This window comes from Uloborus diversus, chromosome 9 (genome assembly GCF_026930045.1).
Source record: "Uloborus diversus isolate 005 chromosome 9, Udiv.v.3.1, whole genome shotgun sequence".
Classification (NCBI taxonomy): Eukaryota; Metazoa; Arthropoda; class Arachnida; order Araneae; family Uloboridae; genus Uloborus; species Uloborus diversus.
In genome coordinates this window covers 65111599-65133129 of record NC_072739.1, presented here as the reverse complement: position 1 = coordinate 65133129, position 21531 = coordinate 65111599, and the positions used below count along the sequence as shown (strand labels likewise).

Below are 21531 nucleotides of genomic sequence, written 5' to 3'. Positions count from 1 at the left end.
GATTGTAAGTTATAAGATACAAGTCTGTTACTTAATTAAAAACGAATGGTGATTTTCAAACCTAAATAACATGAAATTACTAAAGGTTTGAGACAGTACAGATTGGAAACAGCGTCCGGAGCCCGTTCAGAAGTAAGACATTGTAGTAGGACACAGTGAGAAAGCGCGTAAATGTGACCCGATGAAAATGCACAAACGTGCCCCGTTGCAAAGTTTGGATTTATTTTTAACGTGCGACAAAATTTTATAACTTCTCTGTTCATACAAATACAAATCTCAAGAAAACGATAAAATTCTACTAATTTTTTATATTTATTTGTTCTTAACTAAGTATTATTTATTCAAATAACCTTCAAAACGCTAAACACAAAATGTACTTCAACGTGGTGGAAAACAGATTATCCTTTCCGCATGCTGAACTAAAGTTTGTCTGATGCTCAAAAACCTGTGCAGACATTTGCTAGGGAGCAGCATCAATCTGGTATGACTGTTGGCTCTCCAGTTATAACCCGTTTGGAGAAAAGGGCGCTGCGTAAACGTGTCCCGGTCTACCTCAATGTAGTTATGAGAATTTCATATTTACCTGCAATGTACTGGATATGTAAGCAACTTTTATCATTAGTAGAGGGGCTATGGTAGAAAATATAGCCGGAAACTGCATTTTGTGATAAAATCGTGAAACTTGGCATTCTTTACAAACATTTTTAGAAGGGGAGACATTTCAAAATCGCTCCCTCCCTTGGCGGCCATCAAAGTATCTCTAAACCTCCTAATTCTAATAATAATTTCAAAAACTTTGATTTTTTTTTAAACAAAACTATATAACTAACTATAGTCTTTAACATTTCTGGAGGAGTTGTTTGAGAAATGTTTTTTTAAATGTATTTTAAGACGTTGTGTAAAAGAGAATCAATTCATTTATAGTAGAATCCAATAATCCGATCCCCAAAAATCCAAAACATTTGAAAATCCGAACATATGTTTTAAAATTTGCTGACAAAAATTGATTACAAAGCTAAGAATAAAACTAGAAATAAAAAAATCACAAATAAAGCTAGTATTTTTTTCAAAACTTAAAAAGCATTTCAATTGTTATTTGAGAATGAAACAATACCTTGATTAGTTAAAACGAAATCAATTTTCATTACCGGCAAAAAAAAAAAAAAAAAAAAAACTTCAAACACTATTTTCAAATGTTTTTGGAAGTTTCACTCACATTCTGCAGTTTTATAAGTCATATTTGCGCTAGCAAAATAAGGGGAGGGGGGCACAATTATTTTTTTCATAGAACTCCAAAATTTATTACTAAAAGCTTAAAAACAAATTTTAAGTTTTTTCTCATTAGACGATTTGAAGCGTTTGTTCTATGTTTTAAACGATGTAAGAGGAATGAATTATTGATTAATGCAATAAAAAAATTAGTGCATATTAATAAAGCTAACAATATTGTTACTATTGATAATAAAATTGTATTTATTGAAATATAACTCACTATTAAAAAACTACAACTAAAACTACAACAAATCTGAGTAAGCGATACGTACAATGATTATACAGAAGGTGATTTAAAACGCTTGAATTTATAAGTAATTTACCTGATACATAGCATTTTCCATTGCAGTATTTACACATCGATGTGCGGATAAGTCCATTTTTCAAGCACCCACAAGTTATTTGAGAGCAGTTGTTTTTTACACTTGTACAGTTATGAAAATTTCTGCAATAATTTTACTTTCATTGACAAGCTTGGTGTATTTATTTTATTAGTTGCGTGTATGTATACAGTCAACTTTTGATAACTCGAAGTCCCAAGGGAACGGCTGAAACGTTTGAGTTATTGGTAGTTCAAGATATAGAAAGCTTCCACAACCGTCTCAAGAGTTTGAGACCCTATGAAAACTTCGAGATAAAGGAATATCCGAGTTACAAGCTTTAAGTTATCGAGATCCGACTGTACATATACATTACAGTACATTGATTTACTCTGCACCAAGTAACAAAAAACAGGAAGAATATTGTCCTGTGTGTGGTTCAAGTATTATACTTGTTACTTTTTTTGGAGCAACAGAAAGAGAGCTAGTCTAAAAATACTTAAGTAAAATTAAAATAAAAGATAGTGACAATATGTTTACTCTAAAACATTTAGCTATAATATCGATCGTATAAAAACATGATATAATTCATCACTATAATGCATTATTATGCTAATAGTTATCCACTTTTGTATTTGGTTTTGTGTCCTTTATTCAGAAGAAAGTGAAAACAAAACGAAAAAAAAACATCTCTGACCCCCACACGTTTGTGCTCATTTTCGCATCAATAACAACACTTTTTCATGTTCTTAAAATAGTATGTATCATCTAACCAACCCGATGGCTTGATTTTTCGTCGAAAATTCATTGCGTCACAAACAAAGGATCAAGTTTGACAAATGTCTATTGATAAACAACTTCTTTATTCGCCTTGATTTTTGTTTCAGCAAGACAGAAATGTTTCCATTAATCCTTGTCATCATCCTTTACGACAACAAGATGTTTAATGGTTACTTTTTGTCGTTCCTACTTGTTCCCTTTCTTTTTTGCATCTCTTTGTCTTCCTCAATGTCATCTCTATTTACAATGCTACCATGTCTTTTTTGAAGTCTTCTTGAAAAACTATGCTTGTTCCGTTTTTCCACTCGCTTTTATTGATTGATTTTTCGCCCTTTAAAAGTCCTCATGATCAGTTACGCTCTTTTATCTTTCACTCAAGCCACTCTCCCTCCGAAAACTAGGAGCTGTTGTCTTTTTGACATACAATAGAGCCCGCTCATTAGAATATCGGTTAAAAGAATATTCCGCTTAATATAACACATTTTGATGTACCAAACGAATGTAATGTGTTATTTTGACTCCGGTTAATGGAATATCCCATTTATTAGATTTTTTTCGCTGCAAAATGGCTAATTCATTAAGCGGATTCGACTTATCTTTTAGGACATTTATTCCAAAAATGAAATTTGGGGCAATAACTCAAATTCAGTACATAATATAGTGCAGACTGGTGTTTTGGGATTACAAGAAACCTCCTTTTAAAAAGTTGCAGTGATTTTTGAGCTTTTGGACTGCTTGCGTCTTTTGATCAAGCCACTCTTCCTCCGAAAACGTGAGCTATTGTTGTTTTTGCACGTGATATATTTTGGGATCTTTATGAAAAAATCTAACACAGTGTAAGACTTTAACTGAATGCGTTACATATTTCAGACGTGTTTCGACTTAGAGGAAACCACCTTTTTTAAACATGTAATAAATTTTGAGCTTCTGGATTCTGTGTTTGCTTCTTTCGCTCAAGCTACTCTTCCTCCAAAATCTATCAACTGTTGACTTTTTACACATAACTTTAGGACATTAATTCAAAATCCAATCTGGGGGTGCGAAACTTGAATTTAGTGCATAGTATATTACAGATAGGTGTTACAAGAAACGAACTTTAAAAAATTTGAAAGATTTTTGAGCTTATGGACGGCTTGTATCTTAAATCTCAGCAATTTTCTTCACAATGAAGAAAGGTACTCTTAGTAACTCCGAGGCACAGGTAACTAATATATTTTGCAATTTCAGTGCCACTACGCTGTTCAATCATAATTATTTCTGGTGTTAGGGGCATGCTTTAGACCTCCCTCTACAGAAATGTAAAATATAGTATCAAGAAAATTGCAATCTAATTTCTACCGAGTATGGAAGGTATTTTCTTTTACATCGCGGGTTAAAATAGTCATGTATTTGCGTGTTTAGATTTTAAAATATGAATTTCAAAATTTTTGAATGATACAGTGCAGGAATGATGTCAAAATTTGAAGTGTAATTATTAAATGTAGTTTCAACTACATTATGCATTTTTTACTGCGATATGGATCAGAATTGCGGGATAAATTATTAAAATAGCTGTTTCATCATTTGGTTTCAACCGAACATTTGATCACTAAAAATTGTTTAATTCAATGAATTTTAAAAAAAAAAGACATGTAATGCTGAACATAGTAAACCAGTTAAAATTTTCAAACAAACTAGGCTCCACATCCGGGGTTGAATCGTTAATGATTTTTTCTAAAGTTTTATTCCTTAGTCCAATTTTAAAAGTAACTTAACGTCTTTTAAAAAACTCAACTATTTTTAATTGAAACCAACAATTTTCTTTGCAACTACATTAATGTTTTTATTCATAATATTTTATATAATTTATTACGCAATCATTTTTAACACTAGTGTTTGCAGGGCACATTCCTTTTCTTTTTTTCTTTCCGAGATTTTGATTCTTTTCTTCTTTCTTCTTTCCGCTCCCACGTGACTGCAGGTCCAAGCCCTTCTTCTGAGATCCTTCCACAGGCTGAGGTTACAAAGGAAGCTTACAACATCTTCCGACTGGCGGCGCTCGACGCGTTCAGAGCCTGCCAACAGCAGAAAGCTGAACTGGTAGATTATATCGGGGATGATATAGGTTCGTGTCCCTCTGGATCTTACTCGTTTGTGTTTTGTTAGCTTTGTGTTAGCAATGTTACTTATTGTTTTATTATTTATTTTATTTTGTGTTTTTCCCCTTGCACTTAGTGTTTAGTTTTAGAGGCTTTGAAGTTGTATTCGAGTATCACAATTCTGTGTTTTTCATTTAATGTAGAGGAGACCGGGGCATGTTGGCGAACGTTTTAAACTAAATTTTGTTTTTCTAAGTTGAAACTGCATACCAAGTTTTCATTAATTCTTTGTTATGATCTGTATAGAATCAGCAATAGAGTTTCATTTTTGTTTTGATAGTACTATGTTTTCCTTTTTTTTTTTCGAACCTTTGCAGAGCTCGCACACTTGCCCCGTTACGGGGTAAGTTGGCAAGAAGTACGGGGTAAACTAGCGAGTTGTAAAACAAAATCATAATATACATAAATATGACATCAAGCCTCGGGGCAGTTTTGAATTAGCAAGTAAGACTTACTAATTTGGTTTTATTTTACTCATTGTTAATAAAGTTTGTTTGAAACTAGGTATAATAGTATAGAAAAAGTTCAGCTTTGGATTTAGAAGTGGGTGTTAAAAAACGCAGAGGCATTTTGAGTTGAACAACATTACATTATCTTTTATACTTCAATAATTTTAAAAAGAAAGATAATTCGTTTTACTAGGCCACAATATAGAAATGACGAAGGTTCTAATAAAAAATTACGCAATGTTATTATTCAGTCCCATACCTTCATTGAAATTGCAATTTTCACATTCAAAGAAGATGGGTACTGCTCTGGCACACTCCTTGTGGGCCCACATGTGACATTTCCTGCACTGGAGCACTCCAGTTTCTCGAGATCTACTATCTCTGAAACGTTTTTAGCAATACAGGCAAGGTGCATCGTCGTCACACTTGTGGATACTGTATTTTCCATCTTCTTTCCTTTTTTTTGTCTTCTTCCGGTTCACTTTTATCTTTAGATTTCGTGCTGGTTTTGAGGATTGTTGTACTGTTTTTAGGTTTTCTGTAGCGTTTCCTTTTTCTTCAAGAGCCATAATAACAGGAGTATCTGAATATTGCCATAGAATATTTGGTCTCAGACCGTTTTTGGTTTTCCTCTTTCCTGCTTTAGATAAGGTCTTAATGCCCTGAGGCACATGCTTGTTTTGCTGAGAAAACACGATCTTCAGTAGGCATATCTGAAACCTTATAAGTGGATGGAAATGAGGATAGAACCACTTGCAGAATTAGACAGGGAAATATTCTTACTGGGATGACCCAAACCACATCAATCTGGGTCGCAACTCCTGGATGGATAAGGTGTAAAAAATCTCTGAACTACTGAAACAGTAACTGAGGCTGATCTAGTGCATCACTTTTTTCCTTTAACATGAGATTACTACTTAGAGATCCAGATTTTCTCATCAAATTAGGAGGTTGATGAGAACACCTGTCAACCGCCGCTATTAACTGAATGATGGTAGAGGACTACATTTCGGGACTTATTTAAGAAATTAATGAGCCATACCCCACTCGCAATAGTGCACATTTTTAGATCTCTTGTCATCAATTTGTAAAGCTGTGGTTCAAATATACTATTTATTTGCAGTATAATGTTCTCTTTTTATCATTACAAATAGAAAAAACCCTAAAACTTGTACTTTTCACACAAATTTGAACTCTTTAGTTTTTTTGACTACCAAAACTTTTTTTCATGGTTTCAAAGTTTTTTCATGGTTTTATTGTAGAAGCAACTGACATATTATACTAATTACCAAGAAACAAAAATCGTGTTACATGGTGTTATTTGCTCCATTTTATCGCACTGTTAGTATAAATATTATCACTAATGTCTCCTAAAATATAAAAGTTTACCAGCATTTGACTATTTTACTCACTGTACCCGATATTATAGTACAGTACACTTCAGACAATGTCTCCCTAACAGTCTAGAAACAGTCTAGAAAGTTAACAGTTTGTGTTAACAGTCTAGAAAGAAGCAATGACGTTAGCGAGTGTGAAATTTGTATATTTGCCTCTTCAGTGTAATTTATATCTTCCTATTTGTAAATCCATAGAGGACTCACAAATTTCATGGTTGCGTGATTTTCATTCATTTAAGTTAAGGAAAAGTTTGAGATGACGTGAGGGAGAGTTGTTTGAAAGCAATCGATGCTAAAAAGCTTTAAAACTCTGCTGAAGTGTCTTCCATCGATGATATAAACACTTGAAATAAATTTACTGCTCTCAAAACTGCTGATTTACATGTGCTTCACGCCTAACAATGATTGCTGTAATTACAAAAGTTTTCTTTAGCGTTTTAAACTATAGCGATTTATAGTGTAGTAAACATAACTGTACTGCTTGATTATATACGATCAACTATTGAACATTTTGAATGTGTTCATAAATCATTCTTGAGATTGATAAAGCCTTTTACTTTTCTTGAAAAATAAGTCTGCTCATTAGAATATGGGATAAGAATATAAGGCAATGTCTGCTTAAAGAACAAAAATACTGAAATTACGCTCCACCATGAATACGGAAAATGTTTTATCTAGTAATTAAATAAAAATTAGCAGTTAAAAACTCAAAGCCCTTGATTCATGTTTTTAAGGCTCAGTTTAAACTAAGAGCAACAAATTTATATCTAGGATTGAATCTGTACAATTGATTTTTTTTTATCGAGCTTAATTGATAAAAAACCAAAGCTAGTTTATTTTCATCAAACTTAATGAACTGATAAAAAGCAAAGTAGTTTTACTTTTATCAACTGTTATTGACGGAAATTCCAACAAAACTATATTTTTATTTAATGAATCAAAATTGTATGATTTCTCTACATGAATCTCGATTGTTTCAATTGGCAACTAGCGTTTCGAAACAGTAGCGAAATTTCATGAAAATAAGGTGACTGAATTGGAATTAATTTCAACCTTGTTTTGTTGTATTTTCTACTAATTTTATACAGAGTTTTGATTGTTCATTCATATGAAAGATTATCCAATTTCGGTTTCCTTACTTTAATTTTTAAAAAAAGCACACACACACACACAAAAAAAATCTATACTGTAGCAGTTAAGCTAGTTTCACATATCACTTTTTTCGAATATTTAGTAACATGAATTCTCATTACGTATAAAAATGATGCTAGCCAAATGTCCGGCTCTAGACATTTTGCAGCAACAGGGGCAGATACAGACTAGACTTTTAGGGGGAGGAGTGTGTGCAGAAAAATAAGAGCTTTGGATGCGAAAAAAGTTCTGGAACTGTTTGTGCGCGAGTAAAAAGTACCAAATCGGTTAATAATACGTCTCCCAGTAGAGCATAAACTTTAGAAGCAATGGAAGAAAGTATTATTTCAAATATTTACTTGAACAAATAATGAATACATAAAGAGATACATACGATAAACACTTATAATTTATTCATTACGTATTTTAACACAACGTGTAACAATATATTTGCATGTTACTCTACAAATACTCATTCATCTTGTATGCAGCCATTAAACTGTATCTCAGAGGCAGAAGGACGTCAGTCACATTATGATAATTTTACAGCTGAGAGGAAAAACTTTTTTTTCTGGCGCATTCAAAGAATAGGACGCGCTAACACTGGTAAAAAACTGAAAAGGATTTTTTTTTTTACTGTTGTGGCACTTAAAATAGAATTAATTGTTTTCTAGTAAGCAATTTTGATTTCTTTTTCTCCCCCCACCCCGCTTTTTTTCTTCTTCAGCCTCTTTTACTTTCTCTACTTTTTCTTCGTTTTTCCCCATTTCTTTTCTTTTTTTCTTCTTTTTTTCTTTTTGTGGGGGAGGGGGAGAGAGAATCCAGCGGCATAACTGATAAGGGGCCCGCCTTGGATCTCTGCGCCCCTGACTCTGAGGTACAGAAATTACGATCACATGCAATAGTAATTTATAGATAATACCGTCGATGGTTGGGGGGGGGGGCATGACTCCCTTGATCCTACTCTGTATCAAACTTTCCTGCGCAGCTCCTGCGCAGTAATTGATTTGTTTGAGGTAATGTGTGGTGAGTTTTTCCCAAGTTTCGGGGGTTATCTTTGCTATAACTTGGCGATGTAAGTTTTTAGGTGCTCCAAAATTTAAGGTGGGTTGTCTCTTAATATAGACACGTCACTCAAGAAAACCTTACAAAAAAAAAACTCCGATGGGGGACAAACTGCATAATCTTGACGCCCAATTGACGTTATCGTGACTAAAAATATTCAACCTCTGAACCTTTCACACAAAACATTTAACGTAGCCGTCGAGTGCGGTATGTTGCAGTTTCGCTAAAATCAAATGTCTTCCACACCAATATCTTCAATTTAGTGCTGAAAATAATTTTTTATCATGCGCCTATAGCCTGGGGTATAGCCGGGCTGTTTTGTATATTGCATGTTGCTAGGTTCACCAAATTCGAAAAATTGTCAAACGATGCGGTTGAAATAATGACTGAAACAGGACTTATATATCTTCCTTGATCGACACTCATACTGAAGTTTCAAATGCTGTACGGTTCCCATGAAATATTTGCAATTGAATGCGAATAAGAGTCAGTGGTACAAATACGTAAATAAATTTAAACAGCTGAAGAAATAGATGAATTTACATAAAAACGGAAGTAATAACTACTAGTCGACCCGTGCGGAACTCCGCACTGTGCTTCAAATCGTTTCATAAGGCATTTCGCTCTTTAAGAATTTCAAAGGAAGAACATTATGAAGAAGAACCGAAAAAAAAAGTAAGCGCAGAAGAGAAGGCACGTAATTTAAAGACATCAGTAAGAAAACCTCGTTAAATACAACGTTGTGATAATTTGATCATAGCTCCCCTTTTAATCATACATATTTTCAATGCAAACATAAATGTCATTAAAAGTGTGGCTGAGTGGTGACTCGTGAAAAAGCAATAATTGTGCATGTGAAAAAACAGGTTGTGGCAAATACAGTCCTGCACATGTCAGCATCTGACGGGAAAAAAAGAAACATTAAAGAGATATTTATTGGCACGTATTCGAATTGGCGCCATTCTGACTAAGAGCCCGACACCCCAACAAACCTAGCAATTGCGCCTTCCTTTTCGAAAGCTATTCATTGAAGGAATGCGTAGTAAAAAACAGCAAAAAAGCATTTTGCCAAAAAAAAAAAAAAAATAATAATAATAATAATAATAAGATCATGCATCTGTGTTTTGTCATTAACCAGCATGATACGATTTAAAATTATTCGCAAAGCATGGAATTTGATTAAAGAATGACGAAGATCTCACGTAGCGATTGAAACAAACATTCTAGAGAAGTAATAAATTTGATTGAAAATAAGTGTTTTTATCTATGAATATTGAACTATTTTACGTAGAAGGTTGCTTTAACCGTTACGGCTTAAATGCCCGCACATGTTTCTCTTTTAATCGAACACTTAAAATTCAAAACCAAAACCAGTTGAACTGAGTCCGTTCTTAAGTGTAATTTTTCGAACGTAGACAAAATGTATTTTTTTTTTCAGCAGAAAGCAGAGGAGTAGAAAATAATTTCTTGCTAATGAAGTTGATAATACTTTTAATGCTTTATATCGTATTCGCGCGAATAAAAAATTAAAGGTTTAAAAAAAATTAAAGGTTTAAAAATTAAAGGTTTACTGAGTGAAACTCGTAGTTTTAATCGGGGGTAGTATTTTTTCATTTGTACAAAAGGTCGAACACTGCTATTAGAAACATCTACATTTTAGCATACAATAAAAATGTTTTTCTGCACAAAAAGGATTTCTTTAGGTAAATCTAATACTTTTTTATGCTTACATTACGTTGAGTGGTCTGGATGTAGTCAAAGAACAGAGTTCGATTAACAATCAACTTATCCGAATGATAACTGTAGCCTTCATAAAGGAGTCGAAACACCAAGTAGCATTCCCACTGCATTTATTTTATTAGGTGTGTATGTTATGAGCACATGTAATGCGTAATACTAATATAAATTTGATATTATGTCGGACAGCCCAAGCTTGCCCGAAGTTCAGATAGTTTATAGCCGAACGCTCTACCGAAAAAACTTAACAATTAAACCGAACAACTAAGTCCAGTGCTGTTAAGCTTTATTAAAATATGAACACACACACAGGCTATTTTTTTTTTTTTTTTTTTTTTTTGCCGAAAGCGACGTAAAAAATGGAAAACTGCATTAGAACTTTGCTTTAAAAATGCATAAGAACTACAGGCAGCATCAAGGTTTTGAAACATCAAGAGGCGATTTCGAAAACTTGAATTTTCGACCGTAAGTCTATTTTTCGTCATTGGCCAGCCTGATAAATTTTAAAATGAGAGGGGATTAATATATAAGATAAGATATTGAAGAAAAATGTTTTTATTTTTGAAAATTTTTACAATTTGTTATCGCAGGCTGCTTAAACCGTTATAACTTAGATGGCAGCACGTGTTCATCATTTAACAGCACGATTAAAATACAAAATAAATTGAACTATGCTCTTTTTTAAGCGTAGCTTTTCGAATGTAGTAAAAATGTGATAAGCTATTTGATTTTTAGCAAAAAGAAGAAAAAATATATATTTTACCCTTCAAATTGAGGTAGTATTTTTTTTTATTTGTAGAAAGAGTCAAAAACTTATTAGAAGAATACATATTTCAATATACGATTTATTTTTTTTTTCTGAACAAAAAATAATTCTATTGTAGTCTGAAATCTTAAACCTGTTACTTATATTTTCGCTTACATTATGCTTTAATTTTCTTTCCAGAGTCAAAGCTTCAAAAAAAAAAAAAAAAAAAAGCACGTGCAATTTCGAACGAAATCACTTAATGTTTTCATATCAGCAAGGAGCATTTCCTTCTCATTTATTCTATTCCCTCATAGCTGTTATTCATTTAATTCAGTGTTCATGTAATGCGCGATGTTTCTCTAATTTTTTTGTTGCAGATTGTCCGGACGTGGGCCCGAACACGTAATCTCCTGGTTTCGAAGAGAACGCTCTGCCGATCAAGCTACTCAGCTCTGTCGGTCATAGCGCAAATTAAAGTTATAAGTTTGACCGAAAACCTTATTCTGGTTCTTTAAAACAGGTTTTTCGGCTAAAAGAAACAATTTTTAGACCTTGGGTCTATTTTTCGTCAGTAGCCAGCACCATAAGCTATAAAATAAGCCGTAAATCAAAGAAATCGATCAAGAATTGAGGGAAATTTGGCGTAGAAACCAAAAACAGGCTACAGAAATAATATATAAGGATTTTAGAACTTCTATTTTCAATCATACATTAGCTAAGAAAAATGGAGTATTGGTATAAAATCTTGTAAATACAACCTTCTGAGATTTATGTCTCCGAAAGTGAAAAGATCTTTATAAAAATGAAACCAATGTACCTATAACCAATGAACTTCTAATTTTCATATTGTTTTTTTATATTTACTGCATATAGCATAATTATTTTATTTACTATAATTTATTATGGTGCCATTTAATTCGTTAATAATATTTGTCTTCTAGGTCATTGATTTGATACGTCGATCCTGGTATCGCTTCCGACTGCGATATTCCTTGGACGTTCACCCAGTCTCGGTTACGACTACATCTGAGCTCTCCATGGGACGTTCGAGACAATCGACCGATGGAAATATCGAGTACTCCGTCCGTCCCTGGCGGCGAAGTATCAAAGATGCAAATTCCACTGATGGACCCACAGAACTCAACATCCTCAGATCGTCCGTGAAATCTAAAACCGATCAGAATTCGACGACTGTGGAGACTTCACTCATTATCCATGAGCGAAACGACATCTTTTAACTTTTCGAGCTTGTTTTCATTGTTCTTCTGGACACATTTTAATCGTGATGCTTGTCCCTTTCTTTTTGTGTATTAAACAAACTGTATTCATTTCAAAGACCAGAAGTAAAATTTCAGACTATTCTTGAAACTTTAAACTGAAAATGAGGCCAATAACTTATTTGTCAAGGACTAATTTGCATTGGAAATTACAGCTTGGTTTAATGTACCGACATCCCAGTTATCCCATCCAGAGACTGCAGTTTCTTCTTTGATTGGACTCATCAATCTGGAATAGCGAACATCCGAGCTGGAGGCAAATGTCATTTGCTTGAAGCTATAAGAATGCCAACAAACTGGTAGATAAAGTAAATTTATCTCAAGAGAGAGAAACCACAGACATGTTGAGCTTCAGCTGGTAAATTGAAGAGAAAGCTTAAGTTTCAACCAGCTACATTTATTTATATTTCATGTAATTATCACTATATTATGTAAGTTGTCCTTTTAAGGTCTGAACCAGGTCTTATGACGTTTATTGTAATCTCCAGATGTTTGTCCTTATATATGTTCAAGTTATGTGAACGATGATCGATGTGTGTGTACAAATATAGTCGAGCTCAAATAAATAATTTTGTCCACAACCAAGAGGAACTATTTTTGTAATATGATCAGACGCGCATACGGGCTTGAAAAATTTATATTTTACGTTTAACTAATGAGATATTGAGAAGCCTAAGGATGTAAATGCCAAAATTTAAAAAATGGAGATAATCAACACAATTCGTAGGTAAATCTCTCTTCTGTCTTGGTGCAAGGTATAGTACTACTAACATTCATAAGTGCTGCTGTACATCATGATTTAGAAGAACCTTTCAATGAAAGTCTATACCTAGGACCACAACTTTAAACGCGTTTTACTTAAAACTTAAAAATGTCCATTTGCAACCCTTTGCTTCTCACTGCTTCAAATAGGTATGTTATTGTTTCTTAATCAAGATCTTACTACTTGCGGAAGTCATAAAACCAGCAGAATTTATCTCGTATTTTCTTTCGTGATATTCTATTGCTATTACAATATACCTTATCAATGCTGTTCCAACACTAACTTGACAATAGCTTTATCAATACTTTTTAGCTGGATTACATGAAGAAACAAAATTACTGCCGTGGGCAAATAAAAGACAGTAACTACAAAATTTTCAGTTTCTTTTTCTTTCTTTCTTTTCTTTTCTTTTTTTTTTGGTGTGTGTGTTTTTTTTTTTTTTTTTTTTTTTTTTTTTTTTTTTTTTGCACATGCTAGCTTATTTGGTTTTTTGTGAGACACAAGCACGAAAAAAGTGTCTATTTACAACATTAAAACGCGTTTCTTCAAATACCTCGAAAACTTATTTCTGCAAATACTGCCTTTAACATTTTCACGATCATAAATTCTGAAGTACATCAATGAAGTTTGCTGATATTTTTTTTTTTTTTTGAGCAATCACGATTGCTTATTGCTTTTATTTGACTGTTTTTGGCGTGCTATCATTTTATTTTCCCACAGCCACCCTCCGCACCATCACCGTCGACCGTCTCCTCACGATGCTGCTCCTCAAAGGAAAACCGCCTCCAGATTGCATATATGTCCTACACACGCGCATACATACACAATTACACACCCACACGCACGCACGCACGCACACACACACACACACACACACACACACACAAACACATACACAAACATACACCTACACACAAACACATACACACACGCATACATACAGACACCTACACATACACACACACATACACACAACTACCCACACATTCATGCCTGCACGCAGACACAAACACATATGCCTACACACACATACACCCCCCCCCACACACACATTCATACACACAACTACCCACACACTTATGCCAGCACACATACAAGCAAACATGCCTACACACACATACACATAACCCTACACACAAACACACATACCCCACACACAAACACACACGCCTACATACACACACTCGTGATTGCGAAAAACATAATTTGAATTCAAGATGTCAAAATTCAAATTAATTTAATTTTTAAATTTTCAGTGCCCCCCTCCCCTTTTTTGATTTATTTTTAAAAAATAAATTTTGCCCCTACCATTAAGAGTCTAATATCTTAATAATATGAGAAAAAATATAATTTAACAATAAGTTACGTTCTATGAGTTGTAAAATGAACTTCATTACATAAAACATGGAGACTTGAAGAGGTAAACATCTCGTAAATTATTGAATTACAAATAAAGTACGTAGAATAGAGCGGGAAACAGTGGGACAGTTTTAATTTCTTTAATTTTAGTTTTAAAGAAATCTTAATTGCGGAAAGAAAGATAAGATTGAAGAAATATTTTGCTGTCAATGTAATTTTATTCATATATTTTCCTTGTTATATTGCTGATTTTCGAATGGCTTTCAAGTACTGTGCCCTATGTGGGGGAACTGTGACACAAAGCATGGGGTACAGTGGAACATAGAAAAGGCTCATAAAAACCAGCTATATTATGACTATCAAATACATTTTGAAGTTATTACACAAAACAAGAAAGCAGGTCTTAAACGACAAAACTTAAAAGTAGTTATAATATTAAAGCACATGTGAGAGTGTAAAATAACGTTTGTTGTATTGAAAAAATTTTAGTAACATGAAATAAGACATCAAAAGATGAGAAATTGGAATTGATAGAATATAGAAGACAATCAAAACTTCATTTTAACTTAGAAAATATCGAAAGCCTTTAAATAATTATATTTTTCTTTGTTGTTGGCAAACCACGAGAACCCTTAGGTTTTTGATAATCTCACAGACTACATGTTCGGAAGCACAAAATTCAGTATAATGTATTCAGATTAAAATTTAGGACACATTTTAATTAGTAATAATATAGTAGTATCAGTTAGTAAATACACTCTCTGCAAGTATGTAAATGCCACTGAAAATTGTTTAAGTAAAACCTCATTAAAATCAATGTCCAGTAATAATTAATTTTAAAATTTTATGTTCTAAAATACTTCGCAATATTTTAAAATGTTACTTTTCTGATGCAAAATGTTGGAGCTACAATATGACATTGTTCTACCGTACCCCCATCAACATCCAACATGTCCCACTGTACCCCCAAAGCAGTATTTTTAAATCAAGAGTATTACATAAAATTTATTAAAGAAACGTAAAATATTACACGCATTCAATTAAGAAAGTTTCAGCTTTAAGTTTATGCATTGATTTTGATTATTGAGTAATTTATGAGTTAAATTCAAAAAAGTAAAACTTGCATGTGTTAGACAACAGTGATGACAAAAACATAAGGGGTTACAGTTTCCCTATAAGATGAAATGAAGCTGTGGCTAGACTCCACGGCACTGCTAAACATACAAATTATATTATGTCATACATAATAAAACTTTTAGTATTTGATCTATGGAAAAAAATCCATTTGTCCCACTGTACCCCGATCTCCCCTATTTCATAAAGCACCTCCTAAGCTATTTCATAACAAGTGAAGTAGGTTATTGAATGTTCTTTTAAACTAAGTACTTTATTATTTTAATATCATCCCGTCACTGAAATTATTGGTAATACATGAGCCAATAAAAAACATTTAGTAGCCTAGTTGTTTTATATTTTTTATTGTAAAATACCCTGTACGTTAGAATTCTCCTCGGATCAAATACGCCAAATTCATGAGACGTTACGAGAAAATAATAATAAGATAATTTCGAACAAATAAAAATCAAATAAAATCGGCAAACATCATTTTGATACACACAAAATTTTCCTCTCAAACCTGCATAGCTTTAAAAATGAATTCTACGCCAACGTTTTTCACAGAGTGGGTCGAGAACCACTAAAGAGCTGCCAGCCACATTTTAACGGTTGACGATATTCTAATTGATAATGCATTTAGTTTTAAGTTGAAAAATTGCTTTGTTACTATGTTTGGAAGTTATTTTATAAAATAAAAATATCATGATACAAAGCGAAGGTCAGAACATATTCTTTTTTACTTTCAGAAAATCTTTTTTTGCTACTTAAAATGAACACAGTACGAAAAAGAATCATTGCTACTTTAAAGTCATAGTAAATATTTAACGTAAATATTTGATGAATAAAGTAAATATGACAGTAAAGTAAATATTTGATGACAAATATTTTTCATCTAATAAAAATTATCAATTTAACCGTAAGATTTTCTTTTTGTAAGACTATGTACAGTTCGTTCGAATGGCAGTGTGTATTAACTTTAAAGTAAACAAAACGTAGAAAGTTTATTTATTTATTTATTTTATTTTATTACCTTTGAGATATCCTTATCTAATAAACAAGAACCTAACAAGCAGCGGAGAGGAAATAATTCGATCTATTTTAAATTTCTAAAAGTTTTCTTTGTCGGTAGAACTACCTGTTGTTTTTGTCAAACGTAGTTCTATTCTTTTAGAAATGGAGGTTTCTTGCGGTATCTATTTTGAAAATTAAGACTTTATTATTTTCCTTAATGAATTACTCCTGCATTCTTTCTTTAATATATTTATCTCATTAACTATTCTTTTTCAAATAACCCAATTTCATTGTCTTTGATCCTTCCAAATTTAAAAGAATTTTGTTTTCTCTTTTTTAAATGAAACTAGAGGGAAAAAAATGGTTCCAAAAAGCTTAAATAAAAGATGTGTAGGATTCTGAGCACTATTTCTGGATTAAGGTTTTCGAAAAAGTTAAAATTCTATACAAAATTATTGTAAAAAAATAACCCTCATACTATTTTGAATGGGGGAAAAGTTTTAACTAAGATTCAAGTTTCCTCTATAAAACTTAGAAACTAGCAGAGAAACTTATATTTACATTCAACATTATATTATTTTAGTTTTACCTTTCATAATCATTTTTTGAATTATATGTGTGAATTTTTTTCAGTTGTATAAGAAAAAGGATGTTTTTAGCAGCCTTTTTACTTTCTTTTACAAAAAAGGAAGTATTGTATTCGCGAAAAAATTTTCACTCAAAAATCGACCTTAATTTCCATTTTACTCACCCCCGAATGAATATTGAGTTTTTTTTTCGACTCGACCACACGTGGCCTAAGAACGTATAGATACGCGAAATATCCATAATGATGATTCCCGAGTTAATTACAGCAAATTTTCTCGTGACGTCCGTATGTACGTATGTATGTGCGTATGTGTGTATGTATCTCGCATAACTCAAAAACGGTATGTTCTAGAAAGTTGAAATTTGGTACGTGGACTCCTAGTGCGGTCTAGTTGTGCACCTTCTCTTTTGGTTGCATTCGGATGTTCCTAAGGGGGTCTTTTGCCCCTTTTTGGGGGAAATCGTTGTTAATTTCGATGTAAACTCAAGTGGTGATATAATTTGTTGGACACTTGGCAATATATCGCCAGTCTTTTGGTCGCCAAGTTTTGTAGCGAACTTGGCAACAAATTTGGCGATTTTTTTTTTAAATCTGATTTCAATTTGGCCACTGTTGGTGATATTTGGAGAGTAAACTATTGAATCACATTAAAATTGCCAGTAACGGGGAAATGACATTAAGTTGGAGTAAAAGGAAGTCATGTGATGCAAACATCAGCTCGTTTATTTCAATGATCCTGGGTTTAATTTACTTTTGATCATCTTGTTCTTGAAGTAGAACATGAAGAATTGAAATTAAATTATTATTGCGTATGATTTAAATGTGAAATGTTGCTACACAATGCTTACTTGTCTTATGTTCTTGACAACGTTCCGAACAAAAGCCCTTAAAAATGTCCTTTTTCTTTGTTTTCTCTCTTTTTTTTCCTTTTGCAGTTAAATATTTTATTTAAAAGTAGGAGAACTTACTTCTCCTTGTAAAATTTTAAGATATTTTCTCCATAAAGATTTTAACTTAGTTTGATGGATTCATAAGAAAAATGAATTACCTTCAATTTTTCATCCTAGTTGGAGTTGATAAAGGCCAAAGCTGGGGAAATTCTTTAGTCGGAAGTGGTCGGTAGTAAGAATTTCATTAGTGGCATTTTTTGTTAAGCTTAAAGTATATAACATAACTTTTATAATTTGTTGAAGAGAATTGTCCTAAATACATTAATTAAATGAAGTAACATATCATATAAATAATTTCTCAAAGGTGTTTTTTTTTCGGACCATAACTTTATCAAACTTTCTAAGTTAGGTCTCATTTTAAAGAATTTTTTCTCCGCTTTCGGTTAAAAATAGAGAAACAAATCGCAATTTCGTTGTTTTGCCGAACAAACCGATGTATAGTAGACTCTCAATAACTCGAAGCCTTATGATTCTCAAAACAATTTAGTGTTTTCAGTACAAAGTCTCTATATCTTAAATGCACTCCTCAATGTCAGAGTTTTTATGGAAATCTCACTCATTTTATGCATAAAAATGCAACCAAATGAGAAAAAAAAACTTTTTTTTTTTCCGTTTTATACATTGGCTTTCCTTTGAGCTTGTTTGAAGGGGATAATTTACTTACAATAGGACTTGTTAATGAGAAATGTTGCCAGTTTTCTTAAATAAGGGGCTAATTAGGCTGCTTTTTGCCATGACTGACGACCTAAAATGTCATTGCAGACTAATCTTTGAGAGTCTTATTTTTGTTGATGTTGATTTGGATGGAAATGTAAAATGTAACATGTGCTCTACAGAAGCGATTATGAAAGCTTTTCGTGAAGAGTTTTCCTGTGCAGATTCTGATGAAGATAATGATAAAGAATTTTCACCACCATCAGCATCCCCACCCATTATCATCAGCAAGTATCAGATTTTGGAAATATTTTACTACAGTACTTGGAAAGTTCCAAATACTTGGGTAGTTTAAATTTTGTTTACAAACTTAATAACGTTTTTCGGTACAATAAAAAAAATGTAAGCAGCCAAAAATCGTTTCTGTTTTGAAGTATGTTAATAAAATATGTTATCTGCGAAAAAAAGTTTTTGTTGTACTAATAATTAGTTTTACCCAAGCAATAGATGTTATAGGTTATCTATTAAGCACTCTTCCTAAATTAAAAAAAAAATCTTAAGATGGCTGGAAAAGGAACTTCCGATAACTCGAACTACCGATTGCTCAAAGGTCTAAGCCGGTCCCTTCCGACTTCGATTTTTTGAGAACTGACTGTATTCTGTTTTTTATTACGCATTGTTTCAATGCATAGTGTCCCGAAACGGAGACCCATTGGCTAAACTGGGTTGAGCGTCGTAATAATAAAAATGTCGTAATAATGCAAAGGCTGTGAGCTGAAATCTCCAACATCTGAGAAATATCGTTTTAATGACTTAATTTTTTTCAGTAGAATTCTGATCCAAATTTCCTTGAATATATAACAAAAACTCAATGCAGGATTCTGCGCTACAATTCTGTTGTTGTTAAAATCAAGGAAGAAAATTCAACTTATACATGGTAAATCGCAGTACAACGTTTAAAAGGTATTTTGAAGGGGCCCGGGACGCAAAAATTGTGAAATTTTGCATTTTGAAAATTATTTTTTTATTATTTGAAAAACTTCTCAATTTTTTCTGCTAAAAAGGACGTTTGACTCTTGCTTCTATCTTAATTAGAACGAAAGATATAATTATTTTTGTTGCATGCATTTAACTAATGTTATACTTAACTTTAAAACTCTAAACGCGTTTTTCTCCATAATGCAATTTTTCCCGGTTTTTTGCATTCAAACTGTCATAAGTCAAGAACTGATAAATATAAAGTAATGAAATTAGGAACATATCTTTTTCAAACAGTTTACTTCAATTGTTTTGGCAAATTAAAAAGAAAAACGTTTTCTGCAAAAATTATGATTTTTTTTTTTAAAGAAAGTATCTTCGAATTTTTCTTCAAATATTTCCTATTTTTAATTGAATTAATATTTTTTAATTCGCGGAACAAAAAAATTAAAGCTTAGATATTTGTCCATAATTGTTTGAAAAATTTTTTAATATTGACCAAGATCATTTTGAGTTTTAGCGATTTAAAGCAACCCCACTTAAAAAAAATTAAATTTGAATATTTTTTTTTTTAATATTTATTTTATAATTTTGTTTATTAAATGGGGATGTGTGTGCAAAATCAGTGCGAAAAATTTCAAAACTCTAAACTGTTTAGTAAAATATTTTTCAAAATGTGTTTGGACCCCCTTAACAAAATAAAAGCGTCGCTTTTCATTTATTTTGTTCCTTTATTACACATTGCTTTAGTCGATATTACTTAACCCGCGATGGAAGTCCTTTCAGCTCAACAGGCAAGAGTGTTCTGCGCGTTTCAGACATGACATTTTTCAATGGCATTCTGAACGTAGTTGTGTATTCAAAAGAATTTTCATTAAGAGAAATAGTACGGTCATTTAAACGGGGAAAAAATCTTGATTCACACATTCCTTAGATTTGGCTTCCTAACTGAAAAGTATTTCTGTCGTCAAATTGTGATATAGAGGATATACCAAATCGGAGACAATTTTTTCTTTGAAAATCTTCGATTTATCGTATTATTTTGCACATTAGGATTTCAAAAATCTCTTTAAAAAAAAAAATAAAAACCGAAGAATAATAGTTAGTACTAATTTAATTATTGTTTTCATTTTAATATTTATTTGCGCTTGTGTGAACTAAAAAAGTATCTTATATAATCTGCCTAAAACTTCAAAATTTGCATCTTATTTCAAAATTTTTATTTTATTTCGAAAAAGTAGTTTCTTAAATTGTAAAAAAAAAAAAAAAAAAAAAGTCTACCAGATTTGTTCACTGTTATTTTTTGGCATATAGACCTTGGCATAATTAACCTGGTAGTAAAATCTAATATAATACTAACCAATAAAATAATTCTTTTGATCTATAAGCACATCATATCACCCCCCCCCCCCCATTTGAAGAAAATATCTCAATTTTTTTATACAATCATTTTTGTTTAAACTACTAAAAGAAGCTTTCGTTCGTAACTTTCTTGTTTCATCCTTAGCTCTAACATCTGGAATGTCGTTTTCTAATGTTCTATAAAACTGCCATTTTGTATGTTATTGCGGTCTGCTCTAGTACCAAAGTGACTTTATTTCCATACCCAATCCTGAATAATGTCAATAAATATGCAAGTCTTTCTTTTTTCTCTTTCAAACACTTCAAGTGTCTTGAATGAAAACACAAAAATGAATAGAAAGTGAAAAAAAGAAAACACTAAATGGATTTTACATTTCATTCCACAGAAATCTGAAATTTCATTAGCTGTGACATCGCCGTTTTTTGAATTATCTC

The 21531-nt window shown here is 32.2% G+C and overlaps 1 protein-coding gene across 1 annotated transcript in view; it reads left to right on the top strand.

The window, feature by feature from the left end:
• Positions 1 to 12884, top strand: part of LOC129230279 (calcitonin gene-related peptide type 1 receptor-like) — a 98201-nt gene extending 85317 nt beyond the window's left edge. Inside the window, exon 14 of the mRNA XM_054864678.1 lies at positions 11979 to 12884. Within this exon, the coding sequence (XP_054720653.1) occupies positions 11979 to 12275 (297 nt within the window). The 3' untranslated portion in view covers positions 12276 to 12884. The remainder of the gene's footprint in view (positions 1 to 11978) is intronic.
• Positions 12885 to 21531: the final 8647 nt, after the last annotated feature.